The sequence below is a fragment of the Geotrypetes seraphini genome, chromosome 15, assembly GCF_902459505.1.
Source record: "Geotrypetes seraphini chromosome 15, aGeoSer1.1, whole genome shotgun sequence".
Classification (NCBI taxonomy): domain Eukaryota; kingdom Metazoa; phylum Chordata; class Amphibia; order Gymnophiona; family Dermophiidae; genus Geotrypetes; species Geotrypetes seraphini.
The window spans coordinates 7,746,821-7,769,503 of NC_047098.1; the positions used below are offsets into that span (position 1 = coordinate 7,746,821).

Below are 22,683 nucleotides of genomic sequence, written 5' to 3' on the forward strand. Positions count from 1 at the left end.
TCCTACTTTATTTGGAGAATCCTTAGGTTGATCCATTTAAGGTACCAGAAACTGCAAAAAATAAAAATAAAATAATCCACTTTTCTACAGGCCCAGCGCCTCCACTAGAGATCCACACATTGGATAGTGGTTATGGTGGAGGAAAAGGCCGTGGTCTGTTATTGAGAAAGAGATGGGGGAAGCCACTGCTTGCCCTGGATCGGTTCATGAAAACCAATCATGAAATTTAAACATTGTACTGAGGGAGGTGCTGGGGTGTTGTATAAGTATAGACAGCTCACCAGGTCGTGCAGGTGCAAGGCCGGAGGGTTAGGACATTGATGGGAAGATAGGACTTCGATGAGAAACCTAGGGGGCAAGGGGGCCCCTTCTGGTGATTAAGGCAGGTCATGACCTGTTGGGCCGCCGCGGGGGCGGACTGCTGGGCGGGATGGACCTCTGGTCTGACCCGGCAGAGGCACTGCTTATGTTCTTATATTCTTACTTATCAATACATATATCGAATGAAACTCTGCTCAGAGACATGAAGGCAAAGTATTCCGCCTCACCACCCAATCATTGCAGTGATCAAACAAATTTACTTCAGGTTTAAATTTAATTGTTGTTCTGCTAGCTATTACAGCTATGCTTAACTTTGATGATAACTGTAAAGTTCTGAAAAAATCTTTCACTGACGAGCCACGTTTCGGACCTGCGTCAGGGAACCGACAAACAAGCAGTTAAACTGGAGGTGAAAGCTCTGAAACAAAAATAAATGTACATGAAAATTACAAACCCAACTATAAACAATAATTAAGATACTCACTTTATTATGTTAAAAATCTATGCATGGTACAATCTAAAGGAAGGTGCTCACCATTGAAACTTATGTACATTTATTTTTGTTTCAGAGCTTTCACCTCCAGTTTAACTGTTTGTTTGTCGGTTCCCTGACGCAGGTCCGACACGTGGCACGTCAGTGAAAGATTTTTTCAGAACTTTACAGTTATCATCAAATCACCCCTCTGTATCAATAACCTTAGTTACCCTATCCAGCCCTCCATAAAGATACTAGGTGTAACTCTGGATCAATGCCTAACCATGAAAGACCAAGTAGATTCCTTAATCAGAAAGGGATTTTTCACTCTCTGGAAACTCAGATCCCTTAAAGCTTATTTTGTTACATCGGTTTTTAGAATCGTAGTCCAATCCCTCGTACTAAGCCTGCTTGACTACTGTAACATCGCCTATTTGGCAATTTCCCCAAAAAATATGCGACGCCTACAACTGTTGCAGAATGCGGCAGTCAGACTAATCTTTGGACTAAAAAAATTTGACCACGTGACACCCTACTACCGGCAGCTACATTGGCTGCCGATGAAGGCACGCGTAAAGTTCAAATTTGCCTGTTTCTGCTTTAAAGCATTACACGGACTTGCCCCCAAATACATTACTGACCTTTTCTCCTTCTCAACCAACAGACACAAGAGAAGTTCACATTCCAACTTCGTTTCCCCCCCAGTGAGAGGTTGCAAACTGAAAAAACACCATGAATTCCTTCTCTCACACCAAGCAGCATCATGGGGTAAAGACCTAGAACAATTACTTTCGCCCTCTACTTATGAGGAATTTAGGAAACGTCTAAAAACACACCTGTTCCTAAAACATCTTGACAACTGATCCACTTATCTCTTTCCTCTCAATAGCGACCTACTGTCCTTTTGATCACTTTTCTCCTCAACAATGAATTTCCTGTCTAATTACTTCTCTTTCTTCTTCCCCTCTTGAAGTCAGTCAATTTGTACCTTTGCTTAATCTTTTGTTAACCGCATAGAACTTCACAGTATTGCGGTATATAAGCTGTTATTATTATTATTCCACAGTTTTACTCCTGTTCTTATACGTTTTACATTGGAGTTTTTGACTTCTTTTCTGACCTACAGTTTTTTACACCCTAGATCTTGTGGATCGGCTGCCCATTTGTTTTCATGGGCCTGTTTCAGTTACATCCAGGGTACACAAAGGTGCCCTGATTGAGCAGTTGACCACTGGAGGGATGAAGGCTTGATCCCTCAGTCTCCCAATAGTTACTGACCCTCTCCTATCCTCCTTAAGATGTGAAAGTGACAATGGATACCAGCCACTCAGGATCGTTCCTGCCCCAAAGAGGCCACTAAACCACTAGAGTTTGGAAGGTAGGCCCAGTGAGAGCCTATGAATGCGTGAATTATGTGGTCAAGATGGTTGGCAGTGAATCGCCAATCCACGCGATCAAACGCCTTCTCGGCATCCACCCAAAAATTGGGATGGGTATGTGATAGATATAGGCTTTCGGCCCTGTTGACTAAGAGATGGCAGCCCTATTATGATATTTGGGGGAGATACCTGGAAGTGGAGGGATTGGATGTGGGGAGTTCTAATGTCAGTTGAATTGATAGACCTGGATTGGAATTGGGTACGGAGGGTATGTCCTATTCTGGTTATGTGCTCTTATTTGTTCGATTCTGTTCTTTTTCTCCTTCCTTTCTTTGGGTGCTTGACGCCCATTGGGGGGGGATCTTTGGTTTAAGGGGAAAGTTGGTTGTTGTATGTTGTTACTGGGGTGTGGGGGGTGGGAGGGTTGGGAGGGAGGGGGGGAATGACCTCAGTGGGTTTTGCTGTTTTGTAATCTGACTGACTGTACTGTTCTTGTATTGTACTGCTGTGGTGGTCTGAGGATTTTTGTTATAAATAAGCAATTACAAAAAAAAAAGATGGTGGGCAGTCTGAGAGTACAGGCTTTCTGTGTGTGTATGTGGGGAGGGGGGTGATGGCAGGGGCAAACTGACAGTGGTCTGGGCCTCCCCAGGCAATAAGACCCATGCTCCTCTAACCATGAATCAAAAGTGATTAAATTCAATGGGAGTCTAGAGGAGATTGGGCACCTGTAGCTGTCAGTTCCCCCCCCCCCCCCCCCCCCCCGGACACTGCCTATTGTCCCAAAGGTCATTTCACCCCAGGTGATGGTTTCAGTTCTGAATCAGTTTTAGCCAAGCAGTGAATTTCAGCTGCATATTCAGATTCAGCCGCCTTCTACTTCAGTGATCGTGGCCCATCATGTGATCTGTATAATCAAGATACAGAGAGGTTTTCAGCGCTGCTATATGTCCCCAGCACTCTTGACTAAAACCCCTCAGGGATACGGAAATGCTGAACTCCTAGAATATGCCAAGAAATTACACCTGGACTCGATGTTTAAGTGTTTTCTCTTGCCTATAATGGAGGTGGAGAGCAATGCTGCAGTCACGTTTGGATGAATGCTAAATTCAGATGTCTGGATAAGATATGCTGAAGGTGGCTACAAGTTTATTAATATGCTCCGAGGCCTGTCAGAGCTGTGCTGGAGACTTTTTAAAGACTTCTGCCAGACATCTGTTAATTTCACTGCAGTCTTGCAGATATTAAAATGGATTTTCGGATCCTGAAAATGCTGAAAAAGAAATAGCTAACCCTCGTGCCCCATTCCCCTCCATCCCCTCCCCCCCAAAAAAATAAAAATTCTTAACCAAATATAAGGGAAATGCTAAGGTTTGAAGGGTATATTTGTTTTATCCTAGCTGGTAAACACCATTTCATTGAGAAGAGAAAGGGGGAGACGTGGATAAAATCCTGAACCCAAAGGCAGGCTTGAACCCTACTTTTCTTAAGATGGACAAATAACCCACAGGTGAACATATGCTCCTGTATCAGTTGCAAGTTGCTCCTGACTTTGAGCGGGTGAGACAGAGAAAATATGAGATGACTTTCATCTCTGCAGCCTGAGCTGAACAAGCTTTGGCTGGTGGAAGAGCCCGGGCAGGCATCCAAAGGCTGACATCGATCGCAGGCAAAGAAAATGAAGAGACAGAGCCTGGTGCAAATGATTCGGCGGAGATCAAAGACCCTCAGTGGCCTCTAGTGGCAGCAGAGGACCGAGCCGAGAAAGTGATAGTGCAAGGCTGGGACGGAAAGAAGGACCAAAGAGGAGGCCATGCAGAATAAAGAGATATGTGCCTCCCACTAACACTGCTCTCCTGTTATGGATTAGTTTCCCCTTTCAGTTTTTGCCTCTTGAGCTCTTGGCTGTCTGTATTAGGTATACACAGTAAAAACAACTACAAGAAGTCCCGAAAAATTCAACTCTTCGCCTTCCCCTCCCTAAAACTATGCCACTCAAAAAAATTCATCGACAAAACCTACGCCTTCCAAGCCGCCAAAATAAACCCTTGGCTAGCCCAAATGGTCCTCAAGGCCTACAACTACCTCGACTTTAGAAAACTGCTCAAAACTCACCTATTTCGAAACCAAGACCCTTAATGCCCCTTTTATATCCCCCCTTTTTTTGTTTTCTGTTCAGGTAATTAACTTATAAGCCCCCTCTTTTACTAAGACTGACGTGTCCTTTATATTATATGGACGAATCCTGCTTCCAAAGCCTTCCATCTCCATGGGAGTCCCGTGGGCCAGAGGGGGGTCCCCGTGGGAGTCCCGTGGGCCAGAGGGGGGTCCCCGTGGGAGTCCCGTGGGCCAGAGGGGGGTCCCCGTGGGAGTCCCGTGGGCCAGAGGGGGGTCCCCGTGGGAGTCCCGTGGGCCACAGGGGGGTCCCCGTGGGAGTCCCGTGGGCCAGAGGGGGGGTCCCCATGGAAGTCCCATGGGTTAGGTGGGGATTCCCATGGGACCCGCGGGATTCCCGCGATCCCCGTTCCCGTGCAGACCTCTATTTTCTATACTGTTCTCCCAGGAGAGCTTGGAATGGTTTACATGACTTTATTCAGGTACTCAAGCATTTTTCACTGTCTGCTCACAATCTAGCTAATGTACCTGGGGTAATGGGGGGATTAAGTGACTTGTCCAGGATCACAAGGAGCAACGTGGGTTTAAACCTACAACCTTAGGGTGCTGAGGCTGTAGCTTTAACCACTGTGCCACACTCTTAACCATTTCCCTCATCAAAACCACTAGCCAATAAAAATTGTCTAGATCACTGGTCTTCATTTTTAAGCCAGAGCCACTTTGGATTCTAATGAGCATAAGGAGAGCTGCCAGACATCTTCCCATGTGAGGCCACAACACTGCTGACCTACCAATGACATCCATCCCCTCCTTCAGACTTCATTTTTTTTACAGAAAGGGTGGTAGATGTATGGAACAGTATCCCAGAAGAGGTGGTGGAGACAGAGACTGTGTCTGAATTAAAGAAAACCTGGGATAGGCACTTGGGATCTCTCTGAGAGGGGAAGAAATAATGGTTACTGCGGGTGGGCAGACTAGATCAGCCATTTAGCCTTTATCTGCCATCATGTTTCTATGGCATGGGGGGAAGTAGAGGAAAAAGAAAAGAGAGAGAGAGAGAGATACCTGGACCAAAAAGAGTAGAAAGAGAGGGGGAGAGATGGTAGACCTTGAGGGATGGGAGTAGAGGGAACCAGCCAAAAAAAGGGAGAAGAGAGTGGAAAAGAAATGTTGGGTAAATGAAGAGAAGAAGAGAGAAATATCCATCCACTGGGGGGGGGGGAGGGGATGGAGATCAGAATGTGTGAGGGAGTGATGCAGACCTCAGGTGGGGGACCGGGGTGGTAGGAGAGAGAAAGGGAAAAATTCTGGCCCCTGAGTAAAGAGTGCAGGAAGAAAGAAAGAGAGAGAGGAGAAGCTGGACATGGAGAGGGACAGACACAGAGGGAAGATGTTGAGCATAGGGAGAATAATGACGGACACAGAGGGACAATATTGGATGCAGGAAGAGAATAGGGATACAGAGGGGATATGCCAGGTAGTGACACAAAAGGAAGATTGATGGAATATAGAGAAAGTAGAAGTGTCAAAAGGACAGGAGACCCTGGAAAGAGAGTTAAGAAAAACAACAGAAAAGCAGAAAAGAGAGACTGGGACCAAAGCAATGCTGAGACAACAAAAGTAGAAAAATGTATTTTTTTTTTTTTTCTGAATTTATTAATTGTAATATGTGTCAGCTTTGGGAAATGTGCATCTCTTTTGTCTTGTATTGCAGATTCTATTTCTGTTCTCTATAGGGCAGGGATGCATCTGCTTTTTACAAGGGCTGGTTACTGGAGCTCCCCCCTGCCCGCCATGGTTTTATAAGAGGCCCATTTTAATTTTTCCTCCTGGGATCCTGAATAGTCCGAGCACCAGACAGTTGATACCAGACAGATAGTCTGATCCAGACCATTGGTGCTGAATAAAAGCTTTGATTGATGTTTAAAACAATGACCACTGAGTGAACTAATAACTTGCTAAAAAGGAGAGCGGAAACCAAGAAAAATAAAACAGTAAACATGTATATGCGTAGAAGACAGAGAAACTAGAATTTCCTTACGTTTGTACGGAATCTATCCCCTTTCAACTTTAGAGAGTGCCCTCTCGTTCTCTCTACCTTGGAGAGGGTGAACAACCTGTCTTTATCCACTAAGTCTATTCCCTTCATTATCTTGAATGTTTCGATCATGTCCCCTCTCAGTCTCCTCTTTTCAAGGGAGAACAGGCCCAGCTTCTCTAATCTCTCACCGTACGGCAACTCCCCCAACCCCTTAACCATTTTAGTCGCTCTTCTCTGGACCCTTTCGAGTAGTACCGTGTCCTTCTTCATGTATGGCGACCAGTGCTGGACGCAGTATTCCAGGTGAGGGCGTACCATAGCCCGGTCCAGCGGCATGATAACCCTCTCTGATCTGTCCGTGATCCCCTTCTTAATCATTCCTAGCATTCTGTTCGCCCTTTTCGCTGCCGCTCCGCATTGTGCAGACGGCCTCATTGACTTTGTCGACCAGAACTTCCAGGTCTCTTTCCTGGGAGGTCTCTCCTAGTACCGCCTCGGACATCTTGTATTCGTGTGTGGGATTTTTGATACCAACATGCCTTACCTTACACTTATCCACTGCCAATGTGATGAAGGGTGATGCAATTCTCCACCTTCCCACTAATCTGAGCTGCCTCTGAGTGTCCACCAACAATTTCTTGTCTAGGGAATTACCGGGTGTCATTTCCCTTTGCAAAACTGACTGCAAAGGGGCTGAAAATGACTGCGGGAACTGCAAGCGATGCAATTGTTCAGAGTTCCCTCCCCCCCCTTCCCCCGATCCTTAAGTAAATGTTGTGCAGTTTCCGAAATGTGAAAGAAAGCTGACCTATGGGTCTCTTCGCACTTTCTAGAAAGCTAAATCTGTCAACGTCACGTGCATTTCTTTGTCTCCAGCTGTTCAAGTATTAATAAAGGGGGATGGGGAAAAGCCAGGCAGTTTCAACCCCCCCCCCCTTCACACGCTGGTCTGGAGCTTGCACAAAATTAAACCGTGAACCTGTCCTGTTCTAATTCCAGGCATCGTCACAGCAGCTCTGCCAATATACTGGTCGGATGCATGCTTGCCGCTCTAGCTCTGGGCAGCCATATCACCCTGCAGAATTGCTGCTAGCTCATGAGATTGGTGCATCCACAGCACCTGCAAGAGCCAGCAATGGCCGTAGCTCTGACTCCCTGCTGCTAACAGCTAAGCCAGCTTTGTGCGGCTGCAGAAATCTTACAATGCCATTCTCTCACGCGATGCACGGGCAATGGAAGTAGGGGGGGAGAATGTGGCGCAGTGGTTAAAGCTACAGTCTTAGCACCCTGTGATTGCAGCAGGTTCAAACCCACGCTGCTCCTTGTGACCCTGGGCAAGTCACCTAATCCCCCCATTGCCCCAGGTACGTTAGATAGATCGTGAGTCCACCAAGACAGACAGGGGATTAAGCTTGAGTACCTGAATAAATTCATGTAAACTGTTCTGAGCTCCCCTGGGAAAATGGTATAAAAAATTGAATAAATAAATAGTATGAAAAGTTTCAGCTGGTATTGTGACATCATAATGCCTCATTCCACCAATAAGAGCCAACCTCCTCATGATGTCACAATGGCTTGATTGTGCTATACTTTGATTTCTAGAGTGGTGCAGTGGTTAAAGCTACAGCTTCAGCACTCTGAGGTTGTGGATTCAAACCCGCACTGCTCCTTGTGACCCTGGGCAAGTCACTTAACCCCCCCCCCCCAATTGCCCCAGGTACATTAAATTGTGAGCTCGCTAGGACAGACAGGGAAAAAATGCTTCAGTACCTGAATAAACTCTAGTAAACTGTTGTGAGCATCCCCCTTCTCCTTCACTAGAGACCAATTGCAAGTTTCAGCCACCCTCTCCTCCCTTCTGGGGCTTTTCCTGGGAGTCTCTCGTCCTTCCTTCCTTTTTCCACTGACACTGTCCAGAAGTGGTTTCCTTGGCAACCGCCTGAATGAAACTCACTGTTTACACTGAATCTACGAAGTTCTCCGTCAGCGGGTGAGCTCGGTTTTCACCAGGCATCCGGTTACTGCCAGGTCCCAGCCACCAGTGCCCTAATGCCACACCTCACTGCCCTGGGTCCCACCGCCAGCTATCACGTTGGCATTTCACTGCCAGGCTACTGCCTGGCTCTGCTACCATCCTCCAGCTTTCATATTCCCCCCCCCTGCCCCCTTTTCAGTCTCCCGCAGTTCCCCCCCCCCCCCTGTCCTGGGACCATCTTAAGGCTTTGTGGCAGTGTCTTCTTTTCCCTCGGGGTTCCAAAGTGTTCACCCACTCTTGCTGACTAACAAAACTGTACTTATTCCAAATCTCCCTGGTTTTAAGGCAGACGGCGCGCAAACCTCCAACATCTCAACAGATTCTCCTTTGTTGGCGTTGGAGCAGCTTATTATAATTTCACGTGTTATGATGGAAACCAACATGCCCCCCCCCCCCCGCCCCCATCCCAAGTGGTTTCATGCTGGACTGGTCTAGAAACCATGCCAATTACTGGTGGCTTATGGTTTGTGTTTTTCTCTTCTTGGTGTACAAAATTTGTCTGTCCTTGTTTGTACAAGCTGCCGACCTCCTACGTGCTCTTTGCTGGTGAGGGAAGTTGTGTTCTTTCCAATGGAACATCAATTACTGCACAGAGAAAACAGATTGCGAAGCATAGTCAGTGTACTTCCTGAAGACTCTGTTAGTGATCGTGTAATGATTTCTATAATAATGGTATAAAATACATTGCCGCAGACCCCCAGTTCAGAAGTACTCCCAGTTTTAGCCAGAGGTCACAGACTGCTACAGCCTAACAGGCTCCGAGCAAACAAATTTGTGTCTTCTCCCCCCCCCCCCCCTTCCCCTCTCCAGCACGCACTGTTGACCCTCAAATATTGGCAATTTTGCAAAAGATCCCTGAAGGTTGTCCCCTGAACTGAGACTTCATGCTTTGATCGCTTGAAATCGGTGGGCTTAGCTCAAGGCCTCAGCCCCCTCACATAGTCTCTCCAGACCATGTTGAGAAACCCTGAAATTAGTATCTGAAACCTTCTCCTTCTCAATGCTTTCAAATTCATCCTCTGTTTATTCATCCAAGTCACCTGCCATCATCCATTAAGTGCACACTCCTTTTACCCCCTTACATAGAAACAAGATGGCAGATAAAGGCCAAATGGCCCATCCAGTCTGCCCAGCCACAGCATCCACTATTTCCTCCTCTCCCTATTGGCTAAGGCACTTTACACCTGCATTGTGAGGTCATAGAGCTTTATGGTTATAGAAACATGATGGCAGATAAAGGCCAAATGGCCCATCCAGAACATCCACTATATCCTCCTCTCCCTATTGGCTAAGGCTCTTAACATTTGCATCTCCTCTTCCTATTGGCTAAGGCTCTTTACACCTGCATTGTGAAGTCAAAGAGCTTTATGGTTATAGAAACATGATGGCAGATAAAGGCCCATCCAGTCGGCCCATCCACAGTAACCATTATCTCTTCCTCTCTCTAAAGAGATCCCACGTGCCTATCCCAGGCTTTCTTGAATTCAGACACAGTCTCTGTCTCCACCACCTCTTCCACGTATCTGCCACCCTTTCTTTAGAAAAGTATTTCCTTGTTTAACATCTTCCAGTTGTACTTTCTGAACTGCTGTCATCTGCTGCACCACATCACTCTTCACACCCTCCTTTCTGTTTGTACTGTAAGCTTTTTGGGTAGGAGACATCCCTCTCACTCCCTTTTCCTTATGCAACCCTGTGTTAATAATTTAGTGTATTCCACCCATGCAAATTTTACAAAACACGTCACTGTAATTTAAACATATCACAATAGTTACAATAATATCATTCTCCAAATTGTGAATGTGAAAGCACGCTGCAAGCCTTCGTTTCAACAGGCATTATGTATAATAATAATAATAATAATACGCATTATTATTTTTATAAGCTGCCGAGTTAAAAATAAAAAAGACTACAGGTGATTTACAATAAACCTACAGTATCAGCAATATAATTTGCACAATCGACACAGCAATCTACTGTGTGCACCAGAGAGCTAATTGACACGCTAAAAGGCGTATTGTCAAAACCTAGTAAAGACGAAAGATCATTGCATCCTTCTGATTTCCTAAAATTGAACTGTAAATGCTAAACCCAGAAGTGCAGACATAATGCAGAGACCCACTAACCAAGGCAGCAGGTCATTTATTAGAGCAGAAAGGATTAATAAAGGGGCAGATAAGTATTAAACAGATATAAATGAAATTAAAATTTAAAAAATCATTTATAAAATCATTTTAAACAAAATCAATGAATAACATCTTAAAAATAAAAATGATTTAAGAGTGACCTGAAAACATATCTTTTTTCATAAGAACATATTAATAGTCTTACTGGGTCACACCAATTGTCCATCAAGTCCAGTAGCCCATTCTCACAATGGCCAATCCAGGTCACTAGTACCTGGCCAAAACCCAAAGAGTAGCAACATTCCATTCGGAATCCTAAAGAATAGCAAGATTCCGGAATCCCAGAGAGTGACAAGATTCTAGAATCTCAAAGAGTGGCAACATTCCGTGCTACCGATCCAGGGCAAGCAGTGGCTTCCCCCATGTCTTTCTCAATAACAGACTATGGACTTTTCCTCCAGGAACTTGTCCAAACCTTTCTTAAAACCAGCTACGCTATCCGCTCTTACCAGAACCTCTGGCAATGCATTCCAGAGATTAACTATTCTCTGAGTGAAAAAATATTTCCTTCTATTGGTTTAAAAAGATTTCCCTGTAACTTTGAGTGTCCCCTAGTCTTTGTCATTTTTGACAGAGTGAAAAATCGATCCATTTCTACCCGTTCTACTTCACTCAGGATTTTGTAGACTTAAAAACATAAGAATTGCCATCTCCGGATCAGACCCTGGGTCCATCAAGTCCGGTGATCCGCACACGCGGAGGCCCCGCCAGGTGTACCCTGGCCTAGTTTTAGTCCCCCATATCACTGTATGCTTCTCAAGGGAGATGTGCATCTCATTTACCCTTACCCGTATCACTCTATGCCCCTCAGCCGTCTCCGTTTCCAAGCTGAAGAGCCCTAACCGTTTTAGGCTTTCTTCATACGAGAGGAGGTCCGTCCCCGACATCTTGGTCACTCTTCTTTGAACCTTTTCTAGGGACGCTATATCTTTCTTGAGATAAGGAGACCAGAATTGAACGCAATACCCCAGGTGAGGTCATACCATGGAGCAATACAGGGGCATTATAATATCTTTAGTCTTGTTAACTATTGACTGTTAATGCATTATAAGCTGATTGATTCGATCACATAATGAGACATTGATTATTTAAATTACTATTTTTATGGTCATCTTCTCAGCTTTAGACGCTTTTAATTTTTAAGCTTTGGACTTATGTTCTTTCTGATCTATCGTTACTGGAGTTCTTTTCTTCATCTTTGTTGTTGAAATGAGTTCTTTTTTGTAAATCACTTAGACTTGGCCTGTTGAACATTTTGGGGTCCTTTTTCTAAATCCCGCTAACCGATTTAGCGCGTGCTAAATCGGTTAACGCACCTTAGTAAAAGGACACCTTTGTGATTAATCAAAAATTTAATAAACATGAACATATAAGTCCATGTATAAAACTAAGACATGACAGCTTATGTTAGTCATAAGAACATAAGAATTGCTGCTGCTGGGTCAGACCAGTGGTCCATCGTGCTCCTGCTGCGGCCCCCAGGTCAAAGACCAGTGCCCTGAGACCAGTCCTACCTGCGTACGTTCCAGTTCAGCAGGAACTTGTCTAACTTTGTCTTGAATCCCTGGAGGGTGTTTTCGCCTATAACAGCCTCCAGAAGAGCGTTCCAGTTTTCTACCACTCTCTAGGTGAAGAAGAACTTCCTTACGATTGTACAGAATCTATCCCCTTTTATCAAGCCGCATGTCACATGTCACTGCGGTAAAAGCTCCAACGCCTAGGGCCCGAAATGGTCAGGGGGGCCCGATGAAGGAGGGCATCACCAATGTTTTTTCCAAACGGCGATGGGCCCTCCCAGCATCAATCGGCAATGCGGGCCCCCCGACCGGCAACGCAGGCCCCACCCCAATCGGCAATGCAGCCCCCTACCCCCCCATCGACGGACAGTAAGACAAGCAAGCAACGTGGGTAAGAAAGGCAATGGGAACTGTAATTGTGCAAGTGGTGCTGCTTGCCCAAAGCTTCCCTCTGACGCAGCTTCCTGTTTCCACCTGGGCGCATGGTGGGCTGGAGCGGGGCAGGGAGCCCAGTGTACTTGTGTGCCTAGGGGCCCTCGATGAATTAATCCTGCCCTGATGATGTCCCAATAAATGTTTCATAGGATTGTTCTGAGAGTAATTCTATAGGGATGATCTTGATTTTTCAGTTTAATTATCAAAATCTTTGAGAGGGTACTCCTAGGTTTCTAGGAGTATAGAAGTTTCTTGAGAAGGGGTTTCTTGAGAAGGGCACCTAATACCCTCGTCAGCTCCTCGGTCCCACCCCATGAAAGTAGCAGACAGTATGATCAAACCTGAGTGTCCACAGTTACAACTTTGTTCTATATGCACTGTGAACACAAAAGCCCATATTTGGGATTACATGCAGTACAGAAGGCGGGGCCAAAGGAAGGTATGCAAGTATTGGCTCAAAAAATGTGCATGGGAGAGTTCTCCGCCTTCAGTGCTGTCATTAGGGGGTGCTGTTTCACTATCACATTTTCAATAGTGAAGGACAAGCAAGGTGAAAATGATGAAATCAGTTACCATAGCAGGGTTTAAAAAAAAGTTTAGATCATTTCCTAAAAGAGAAATCCATAGGCTATTATTGAGATGGCTTGGGAAAATCCACTGCTTATTCCTAGCATCAGCAGAATAAAATCTTCTTTACTACTTGGGATCTTGCTAGGTACTTGGGAACAGGATACTGGACTTGATGGACCTTTGGTCTGTCCCAGTATGACAGCTCTTATGTAAGCCAAGCATAGGACAATCTAGCCATTGTGACATCACTGATGAAGTTCTCTTAGGCATTGGTGGGATGAGGCATTATGACATGACAATCTCAGCTCTGGAATAAGAACATAAGAATAGCCTTACTGGGTCAGACCAATGGTCCATCAAGCCCAATCTCATGGTGGCCAATCCAGGTCACTAGCACCTGACCAAAACCCAAGGAGTAGCAAAATTCCATACTACCGATCCAGGGCATGCAGTGGCTTCCCCCATGTCTTTCTCAATAACAGACTATGGACTTTTCCTCTAGGAATTTGTCCAAACCTTTCTTAGAACCAGCTATGCTATCCGCTCTTACCACAACCTCTGGCAATGCATTCCAGAGCTTAACTATTAATCTGAGTGGAAAAAAAAATTTCTCCTATTGGTATTAAAAGTATTTCATGTAACTTCATCGAGTGTCCCCCTAATCTTTGTAATTTTTGATGGAGTGAAAAATCAATCCACTTCTACCCGTTCTACTCCACTCAGGATTTTGTAGACTTTTGTAGACGCTCAGCCGTCTCCATTTCTAAGCTGAAGAGCCCTAACCGTTTTAGTCTTTCCTCAAACGAGAGGAGTTCCATCCCCTTTATCATCTTGGTCGCTCTTCTTTGAACCTTTTCTAGCGCCGCTATATCTTTCTTGAGATAAGGAGACCAGAATTGAACGCAATACTCCAGATGAGGTTGCACCGTGGAGCGATACAGGGGCATTATAGCATTCATAGTCTTGTTAACCATCCCTTTTGTAATAATTCCTAGCATCCTGTTTGCTTTTTTGGCCGCCGCCACACATTGGGTGCTAATCCCCAAGGTGGACCCTAGCATCCGTGATTCAGGTGATTCTGCACAGAATTTAGGAAGTTGGTTGGTTGGGTTGAGTACTCTTTTGTAATGTAACCTCCAATTCAGTGATTGTATGTAGTGGGCTTCTTCCTCTCTCCAATATTAATGTAACCTTCCATTGCCTCAGGTACAAACACAGATTGTAAGCCCTCTAGGGACAGAGAAACACCTACTGTTCCAGAATGTAACTAACTTTGAGCTACTATTGAAAATATTATGGAGTTAAATCCAAATAATCCAGAGCCCGAGAGCTGGTCTCGATGGGTAACATTAACAATGGGCTGGATGGTCCAAGTTGGTTGCCCATCGATACCTTTCTAGGCCTTTCTGGAAGGGGAGGCTAGGTTAGGGGGCAATGGGTCGGTAGGAGGTAAGTAAAGGGGGCATGTACAGGTAGATGTGGATGGAAAGCCGTATGAAATTTGGTTTTCTGCCAGCCGCCTTAAAAATAATTGGGTAGAGAGGAGCAAGGAATTGTGGGTAGGGGTATAGAGACCACTGCCTCCAAGGCACAGCGTCCCTCCCTGTTCCTCAGAGGTGGATTTCCCTCCCACCCACCCCTTGTGTTGGGGTTGAAGGTCGAGGGAGAATTGCTGGGGCTTTGAGGTTGTCGCAGTTGCGGTAATCCCGAACTACAGGGTATTTGGTTCATCAGGTGATGAACGGTTATTTGGAAGCGAGCTCAGGTGAGCCGAAACACTTTGGGCCATGTGGCATGGAAAGGGGGCATGGAGGCCCATGCCTACCCTCGGGCTCTAGCTGACGTGGCAGGGCCAGGGGACTATAGTTAGGTATTTTGTATGTTGCACAATGCTTGCAACTTGGGAAATGTGCATTGTTAATTGGTCATGCAATTGTTTTTTTCTCAATAAACAAAGCCGTGGCCAGTTTTTTATTCCAACAATAAAGTGTCTGCTGCCTAATTACTGTAGCAACTATTGTTAAGGTTTGTCTAAGGTTTTACATTGTCAAGCGTAGAAGAAGCATTGATACTGTAAGGGTAAGAAAGAAGCGGAGGGAGGCGGGTGTTTGGCTACAACTTCATTCCAGATCTATATGTTCAATGACGTAGTAAGGGGGGGAGGCGGGGAGGGATCAAGAAATGACATCAGAAGGGTGCCGAGGCTGAGCAGCAGGTGAAGGCTGCTGCTCGCACTAGTGAACATTTCAAGAGGTACGCAGGTGGTGGCGACACAGCATGGTGTGGCGGGAAAGAGCGGGGGCGCACGGTGCAGCAATGCTGGGGGGGGGCCCCACCCTCCCTCACTGCAGTAATGCATATGTATGTAAGTAGTGAGAGCGTACTAATATTGATCGTTTCTGAACCTACTTAGTTTTGCTTTACCAAAACAAATGGGAAGGTAAGAGAACCAAGGGACGGGCCAGCTGATATCCTGAGCATAGCTGATGCTTCTAGAAACTTCTTTCTCAGGAAACGTTAGCATGCTGCCATTGCTTCCCTGTCAACAGTTTTAGGTAGCAGGATGGAGGGCTAGTTTGCCAAAAGGATGGGCCATGTCGCTGGTTTATATTACATGGTAGAAAACTGCTGAGGAACTTCATGACCTGGGTCCTAAATTCCAAAACCAAGAGCTAAAGACTCCACCCCCCCACCCCCCACCTCCCATCCTCTAACTTTACAGTTCTGAAACCAATCACCATCATCATAATGCAACCAATAATTTAGCTTCTAGATTCAGGAACGTCCTGCCTCATTTATTCTTCTCCGGCTCAGCCAGGAGACAAGAGCTCTCCACATTTAATCACAAAAGTAGTAAGTCAGTCCAATGGAAGGCTTTAAACCTTCCTAATGCAGGCAGAAGGGAAGACACGAAAGAGGGCAGGTTAGCCACAGGAACTGAGTCGTTTTTTATTGTATATTGCAGAAATAGCCCTGTGTAGTGGATAGAGATGCAAGATACACAATATTCAGTTATAAAATGTAAGAAAAAGAAAGTTTCTTAAGGTCCGTCATTCAAGGATGCAAACGGAACCGATTCCTTCATCCAAGAGGAATCTACGTTCATCATGCAAAACAAAGCAGTGATATTATCTTCGAGGCTAGGGGAGAAAAGAAGCAATAACTTAGGAAAGAGACAAACAGCTTCACTTTACATGGATGCAGAGCACATATAAAGAAAACAGATTGCTTGCCGTTTGGCATTTCCAGAAATATTTGGCACTCTCGTGGTCACGCGTAGGTTTTTGTTGTTTTTTTTAAACAGTATGCTAAGAGAATGAAGGTTCACAATCAAATAAATATTGCTCATGGTACAGGTTTGCAGGGGAACTAGAAAAAGCGCAGTTTCCTGGCATAAAGGAAAAAAAAAAAAAGTCTGCCCCCCCTCCCCCGCACCAAACGCGATGAGCAAATCTCACGCAGCAACAAAGGAATCTGACTTTTAACAATTCTTAAAGAATAAAAACAAAAATTATTTCCTGGTTCGTTCCATTATTCATTAGGTATTAATTTGCCTCACACATTCCATCAATGACGACAAAGAAATGCTTTGTTCTGTTATTACTTCATCCAAGAGAACATAACAATAAAAAAATAATACAATTATATATATATATGTATATATATTTATATTTATATAGCCTTTAACATCCAAGGTGCACAGAATCATCATTTTCCCCTTTTTTTGCAAGATTAAATAATGTAAACAAGATAGTTGTCTGAAAGAGCCAGATCAGCAAACACTACAAAGGTCTAAAAACATAGTGTGCTCGCTGCATGAATTAACAGCTTTAATCCAGAACTACAACTGCACAATATTCACGTTATAGGAAAACAAAACACTCATCGGTCGAGGCAGGAGAGGGCCAACAGAGCTTATGGGAAGAGATTGATTACAATTTGAGAGTACATTTTGACTCTCTTTAGGACTAGGGAAGGGGGGGGGGGGGCCCATGTATGGTTTTTCAGTAGTATTTTAAAAACCTTTGCTTCTGCTCTGCTTTTTGACACCCCATCCTGCTCCAAGCCTGAAATAAGATACTAAGCTGGTTCGTAGTAGGTTGCAGGCTATTCATGAAGGGTTTCAAAAGTGCTTTGCTGTAGTTTGGGCTGTTCTTGGTTTATTAATACCCAAACATGTTACTTTTGTCAAATTTTTCTGCCTTTTCTGCAGTGTCTTTGGGGGTTTTAAACACCAGGAGGTGTCTTCTCTGAAAGGGTTTTCATCCCGTCCTCCGTCCCATCATCTTCCTCCACTGAAAAACAGAGAAACAGGGTTAGATGCGAACTGGAAGGGTTTCCTTTAACCTCAGAGAACATGGCCCCTCCCCCTCCCACATCCTGTCTCCCCCCGCCGTCCCACTCCCCTACTCCCCCACCCCAGCACATTCTGCGTACTGGTAGCCCGTGGTGAGGGCGGCCCGCCACGACCTGTTAACTTTGGCCTCATTATCATTTGCAAAAGCATTTTTAAAAAACATTCTAAAGATAATGAACAAAGGAGCATATTTTGTCGAACGGTTAATATCAGAACTGGGGGTACCGACTTTTCAGACTGAATTAAAAGAGTAAAAATGAACATACCTTATATTATATTCAGAACAGTATTATTTTAAATCGCTTAATCTCCTTTTTATGATAACTAAGCAACCAAGTATAATCATTTCATTGCATGTCATCTTGTATACTTGCTCGCATATACTGGCCTTTTCCTCCCAAATTAGGACGCAAAACAGTTTACACAGGGGTCCTTTTACTAAGGCGCACGCTAAATGCTAACGCGTCCATCAGAGTCTACGCGTTAGTAAAAGGACCCCACAGTCTAGCGTATCAGAAGTTCAGTGGCTAAATTCCAGCATCTCTTTTGCTTTCCTGATTCTGTCTAGTTTCCCGAGGCAAGCACTTGTTTGAGTCTAGGGGCCTCTTTCACACAGGTGCGCTAAGCGTTTTGGCGCAGATTTAGCGTGTGCCGAATCAACACCTGCGCTAACCGCTAACGTGTCCATAGGATAACATGCACGCATTAGCGTTTAGCGTGCGCACCTTTGTAAAAGAGGTGTTTTGTTTTTTTGTTGTAGGTGTTTTGTTTTTTGTTGTAGGTATTTTGTTTTTTGTTGTAGGTGTTTTGTTTTTTGTTGTAGGTGTTTTGTTTTTTGTTGGGTTTTTTTTTTTTTAACTTGTTCCTGTTTAATCGGGTTCAGCTTCACGAATCCGCAGTAGGTAAAGCAGGCACTGTCCTGTTTGTCATTAAAATGTCTGTACTGAATGGTAGGCGGCCATAGGCGATTGGAATCTTTTGCAATTAAGAAAACTGACTCAAGTCAATTAAACCTCCAGGAGTCCTTCTCCTGGAGGTTTAATTGACTTGAGTCAGTTTTCTTAATTGCATTTCAGCTATTTTCTGACTCTCAATTGATACATTGTCCCTGTGTATTGGAAACGCGATTGGAATCTTTTAGCAACTTGTATATTTCACAGGACGCTCCCACAACTTTGCAATATCTGCGCCATTTTTTTTAAAAAAAACCTTTATTATAGGTCAAAAATGTATTTTACCGCATTGGTTGGAATTTTGGCATTGGAGGGCAGCATTTCACGCTCTTATGATTATGGAATCCAGGGCGACCCCCCCATCTTATAAAAAACAGAGTCAATTTGGGATATACAGCAATTAACAGTCAGACCACGCAGTTTTGTAATCATAAAGCGAAGCACTATTTATTAGTAATATTTGGAAATGGGATGGGTGGAGGGGGGGGAAGGGGGGACGGGAAGGGGGGCGTGTTGGGAGGGACTTTACGTGTCTGTATTGTGATGATAACTGATTGTTGATTTCTTTGAATTTATATATCTACAATGTATTAACTGAGTCGAGATGATATTCTTTGTAAGATTTTCCTTATGTATATTTTATTGTTAAAACTCAAGAAAATGATTGAACATTAAAACGTCTGTACTGACAGCGGCTCAGATGTGCTCGAAAGGTTTGGTTTTCAAACAAACCAAAAAAGCAAGTGCTATAGACCAACCAGTTTTCAGTTTTTCCGTAAGCTATTTTATCCCAGGACAAGCAGGCAGCTATTCTCACTAGTGGGTGACGTGATCCAACGGAGCCCCGATGCGGACGCCTCACAAGCAGTCTTGCTTGAAGAAACTCGAAGTTTCGAGTCGCCCGCACCGCGCATGCGCGAGTAGTTTCCGGTTTTTTCCGTAAGCTATCTTTCCTGCAAACTGGAAACTCGCTGGACTTAGCTTTTTTTGGTTTTTTTTCTTCACCAAACCTTTCAAACCACCCTCGTACAAGGTGACTCCCTAGCAGATGAAAGTGAAAAAGAAGCAAAATACGGAGCACAATATCTGCAAAGCAACAGATAAGAGACACATATAAGGAACAAAGGGGAGAAAACCGAGTACGGCTTAAACTTGGTGCTGTACCGTTGCCCTCCTCACTCCTAATTTTGCTCTATTCCATATCAAGTGAAGTGAGGAAAGGGAGGGGGTCGCTAGACCTTTACCCAGGAGAGAAAGAGGAAGCGCCATCTTTAGTTTTCATTTTGGACACCTAAAAATGAGGGAATATGTCATTGATACAGAATCGAATAGATTTGACATGTTTAATGCAATCAGGTTAAAATTGTTGACATTCCATTAAATCATCTTAATTCACCTACAACGTAAATTTATCTCACTGTCTAAGCCGACACTGGGTCATTTGTTATATACTGTTTCCAAAACCTAGGCTGCCCATCCCCCGCTACACCTGAAACACAGACCAGGCTGAGGGTGAATTTTTTTTTTTTTTTTTTTTTAATCAAGGCAGTTAATTAGTCTAAATAAATAAAGAATGGATACCACATGCCACAGCTAAAATTCAGGCCAGCGGAAGCATTTCGATGCTTAATATACTGACTTTGGTAGATCAAAGACGATGACGATGAAGATTTAACCCTCTCCACGGGGCCTCTGATTCCACTTAACCCCACCATAAAGGGTCAGGAGGAAAAGGATCCCAGGAGGATGCATTACGCAGCCGGTCCATGGCAGTATTCATCACCCTTGGGAGGAAGGGCCAAAGACAAATAGGGTTGTGACTTGGCACCACTGGTCATCCGGCTGAGCAGGTGGCCCAATGGGCTTCCATCTGTAGAGCACCGTGTGTGGCTCACTGGTGACCAAGGGCCTTTTGAAAGTCTAAAAATCCTGCCCCCCCCCCCCCGACTATGGAAATATTCTCTTCATGCTGCTGCAATGCAAACTAATCCCCCCCCCCCCAAGAAAAAGACTACTCTTTGTAGATGGTGATTTCTACACTCGAGAAGAGGGTGTAAATGCTTTTGAAAATGGGCAAGCTGTCCCCCCCCCACCCCCCACCCCCCCGGGTTAGCCAAGATGATGGCCAGTTCTTCAGCCGTCCACTAGTCTCCAGGCCACGCATTCAGCAGCCAGCGCACTGCAGTCTCTTCTACTCCAGGCAACTTGGCCTCATTCTCTTGCCCTGGCGGGAGCCAACTGCCTTATACGTATTTACTGATAGTCAGAAGCAAAGCAAAGAGGGGCACAGAATATCGATAGCACTCTTATTCCTTATTGGGGGGGGGGGAAGCCAATATAGCCCCTTCCTCTTTTGCAGCAGATTGCCTAGACACACTATTTCATTTAAAACGCTTGATATTTTCAGCTGTCGATTTCTTATCAGTATAAATAAAATATAGGGGGGGGGGTGAGTAGGTTATTTCGTTACCTCTCGTTCGGTTGATATTATTACATTTATATTTAGACGGGTAAATAATCGACTTTCGACTTCTAAAATATCGACTCGAAGTCCCTTTTCGTTTCAGCAACGACATAAACGTTTTCGTTTACCCAGCAGCGGTTCTGTCGTTCCGTGCCCGCTAGCATCAATTGCCTGGATTTAGGAGGGAGGGGGAGGGGGGCATGCCCTTACCTCTCTTGCTGCGGCCAATCTGCCCCAGCTTGGGGGGCCTTTTGCCCCCTTGCCCGGCGCTGTTGTAGAAGTTGCTGGTGTCCTGGAGGCGGCAGGTGAAGGACATTTGTCGGGGCACCTCAGCCCCTCCGGCCGCGTAATGCGGCAGCTGCTCGGCCTCGCTGAAGGGCAGCACCTCGGACATGGTGAGCGGATCCGGCGGGGCTCTCGACAGCTGGCGGGGGGCACGGACGGGCGCTGGGCTCCGGGAGCCGCCTGGGGTGGGGAGGTGGGGGGCAGGGGAGGGGGGATTCACACGCTGCCAGGCGACGGCAGAACAGTCACATCCTCCGGCCGGAGCCACGGACAAGCAGCCGGCCCCTCCTCCGCCTCGGATCCCAGCGGGTGGCGACGAGCAGCGGACGGACGGGCTCGCTTAGCCGCGCGCAGGCAGCGGCGTGGGGTGGAGGTGGGGGGAGGGGATGCTCAGCCAAAGCCCCGGCGGGTTCGGGGGAGGCGGGCAGGGAGGATGGAGGGGTGCATGAAAACCCCCACCCCAGCAAACCCCAGGGTATTTCCCCCCCGGTTCCTTCGCTCAGGGAGGCGCCTGAAGAGAGGAAAGGGAAGATGCTCAGAGACAGACCGACGGACAGCAAAGGAGGGAGGGCGGGAGCTGGAGGAGGAAGGGAGGGAGGGAGGGAGGGAAGATGCGGGAGAGCGAGAGATTCCTGGAAGAGGACAGCAACGACGTCACCGAGGGGCTGAGCCTGGGCAGCCCTGTTGCACCAGCCTGAACTAGGGGCAGACGGACGGACAGGCAGGAAAACAGACAAGCGGAAGGGGGAAACCGAGATCAATGTTGCTGCCGCTGCGAAACACAGCCTCCCCCTCTCCTTTTCTGCTATAACAATAATAATAAGGATTCTAATTACACTAATTATTAGGTTTGCCAATGTTTGCGTTTAAATTGCACCTATCAGCAAACATGACACCCCCCCTGCTTTCCAATGACACTATTGCAGAAATAAACCGAGACCACTTTTCTAGCGGGAATTCGCTGCCTGAGCCATATGGGGGTGTGGGGGGGGGGCGATGCAGTGCTGCTGATTACCCCTAAGACTCCGCCTGTGAAGAGACAGCAGTCGAGCATCTTTTAACGAATAAGCGGATACAAATAGCCGGATCGTTTACTTGTGCAATGCACGTGTGGCGGCGCATTTCTAGCTCCAAAGCAGAAAAGGGGGGGAGATGCTGATCGCTGCCTGCAGTCCCCCACCTTGCACACTAGCCAAGGGATGCCCAGCGCTCTGTATGCAGCTCACACCCCACTTCCAGACGGTGACAGGAGTCCGTCTGCCGTAATGAACCTGTCACACGCAGCGACCGAGTCATGCACAAAAAAGAATCGCAGAGTCCGAGCCTTTCACAGCTCAGGTAGACACTGTCGTGCACTGTAATTATTTAATCCCCAAATCGTCAAGACAGTCTGTTTTGAAGTTAGCTAGAGAAGGAAGCCACTGGAACCGAGAAAAAAAGAATTCCAAGACCTGTGCAAACAACCCCCCTCCCCCCCTTTACAGAGAAAAAAAAAATCACTGATGTCAAGGCAATCACACCAAAGAGAGATCTTTGAACCCCTCTTCTGG

At 45.8% G+C, this 22,683-nt stretch overlaps 1 protein-coding gene across 1 annotated transcript; it reads right to left on the reverse strand.

Moving 5' to 3' along the window:
- Positions 1–17,045: 17,045 nt before the first annotated feature.
- CAMK2N1 (calcium/calmodulin dependent protein kinase II inhibitor 1) lies at positions 17,046–21,708 on the reverse strand. Its single transcript, XM_033922380.1, has 2 exons — positions 21,059–21,708; positions 17,046–17,369 (listed from the first exon to the last, which is right to left on the reverse strand). The coding sequence occupies exons 1-2, from the start codon at positions 21,240–21,242 to the stop codon at positions 17,302–17,304; spliced, it is 252 nt and encodes an 83-aa protein (XP_033778271.1). The 5' UTR covers positions 21,243–21,708; the 3' UTR covers positions 17,046–17,301.
- Between the last annotated feature and the right edge of the window lie 975 nt (positions 21,709–22,683).

What these genes read in the sequence shown, in the direction of transcription:
- CAMK2N1 (XM_033922380.1), bottom strand. Translation starts at nt 21,242, where the DNA reads ATGTCCGAGGTGCTGCCCTTCAGCGAGGCCGAGCAGCTGCCGCATTAC. An exon ending in GATTGGCCGCAGCAAGAGAG is followed by an intron (nt 17,370 to 21,058) that starts GTAAGGGCATGC and finishes TCTGTTTTTCAG; the next exon opens with TGGAGGAAGATGATGGGACG.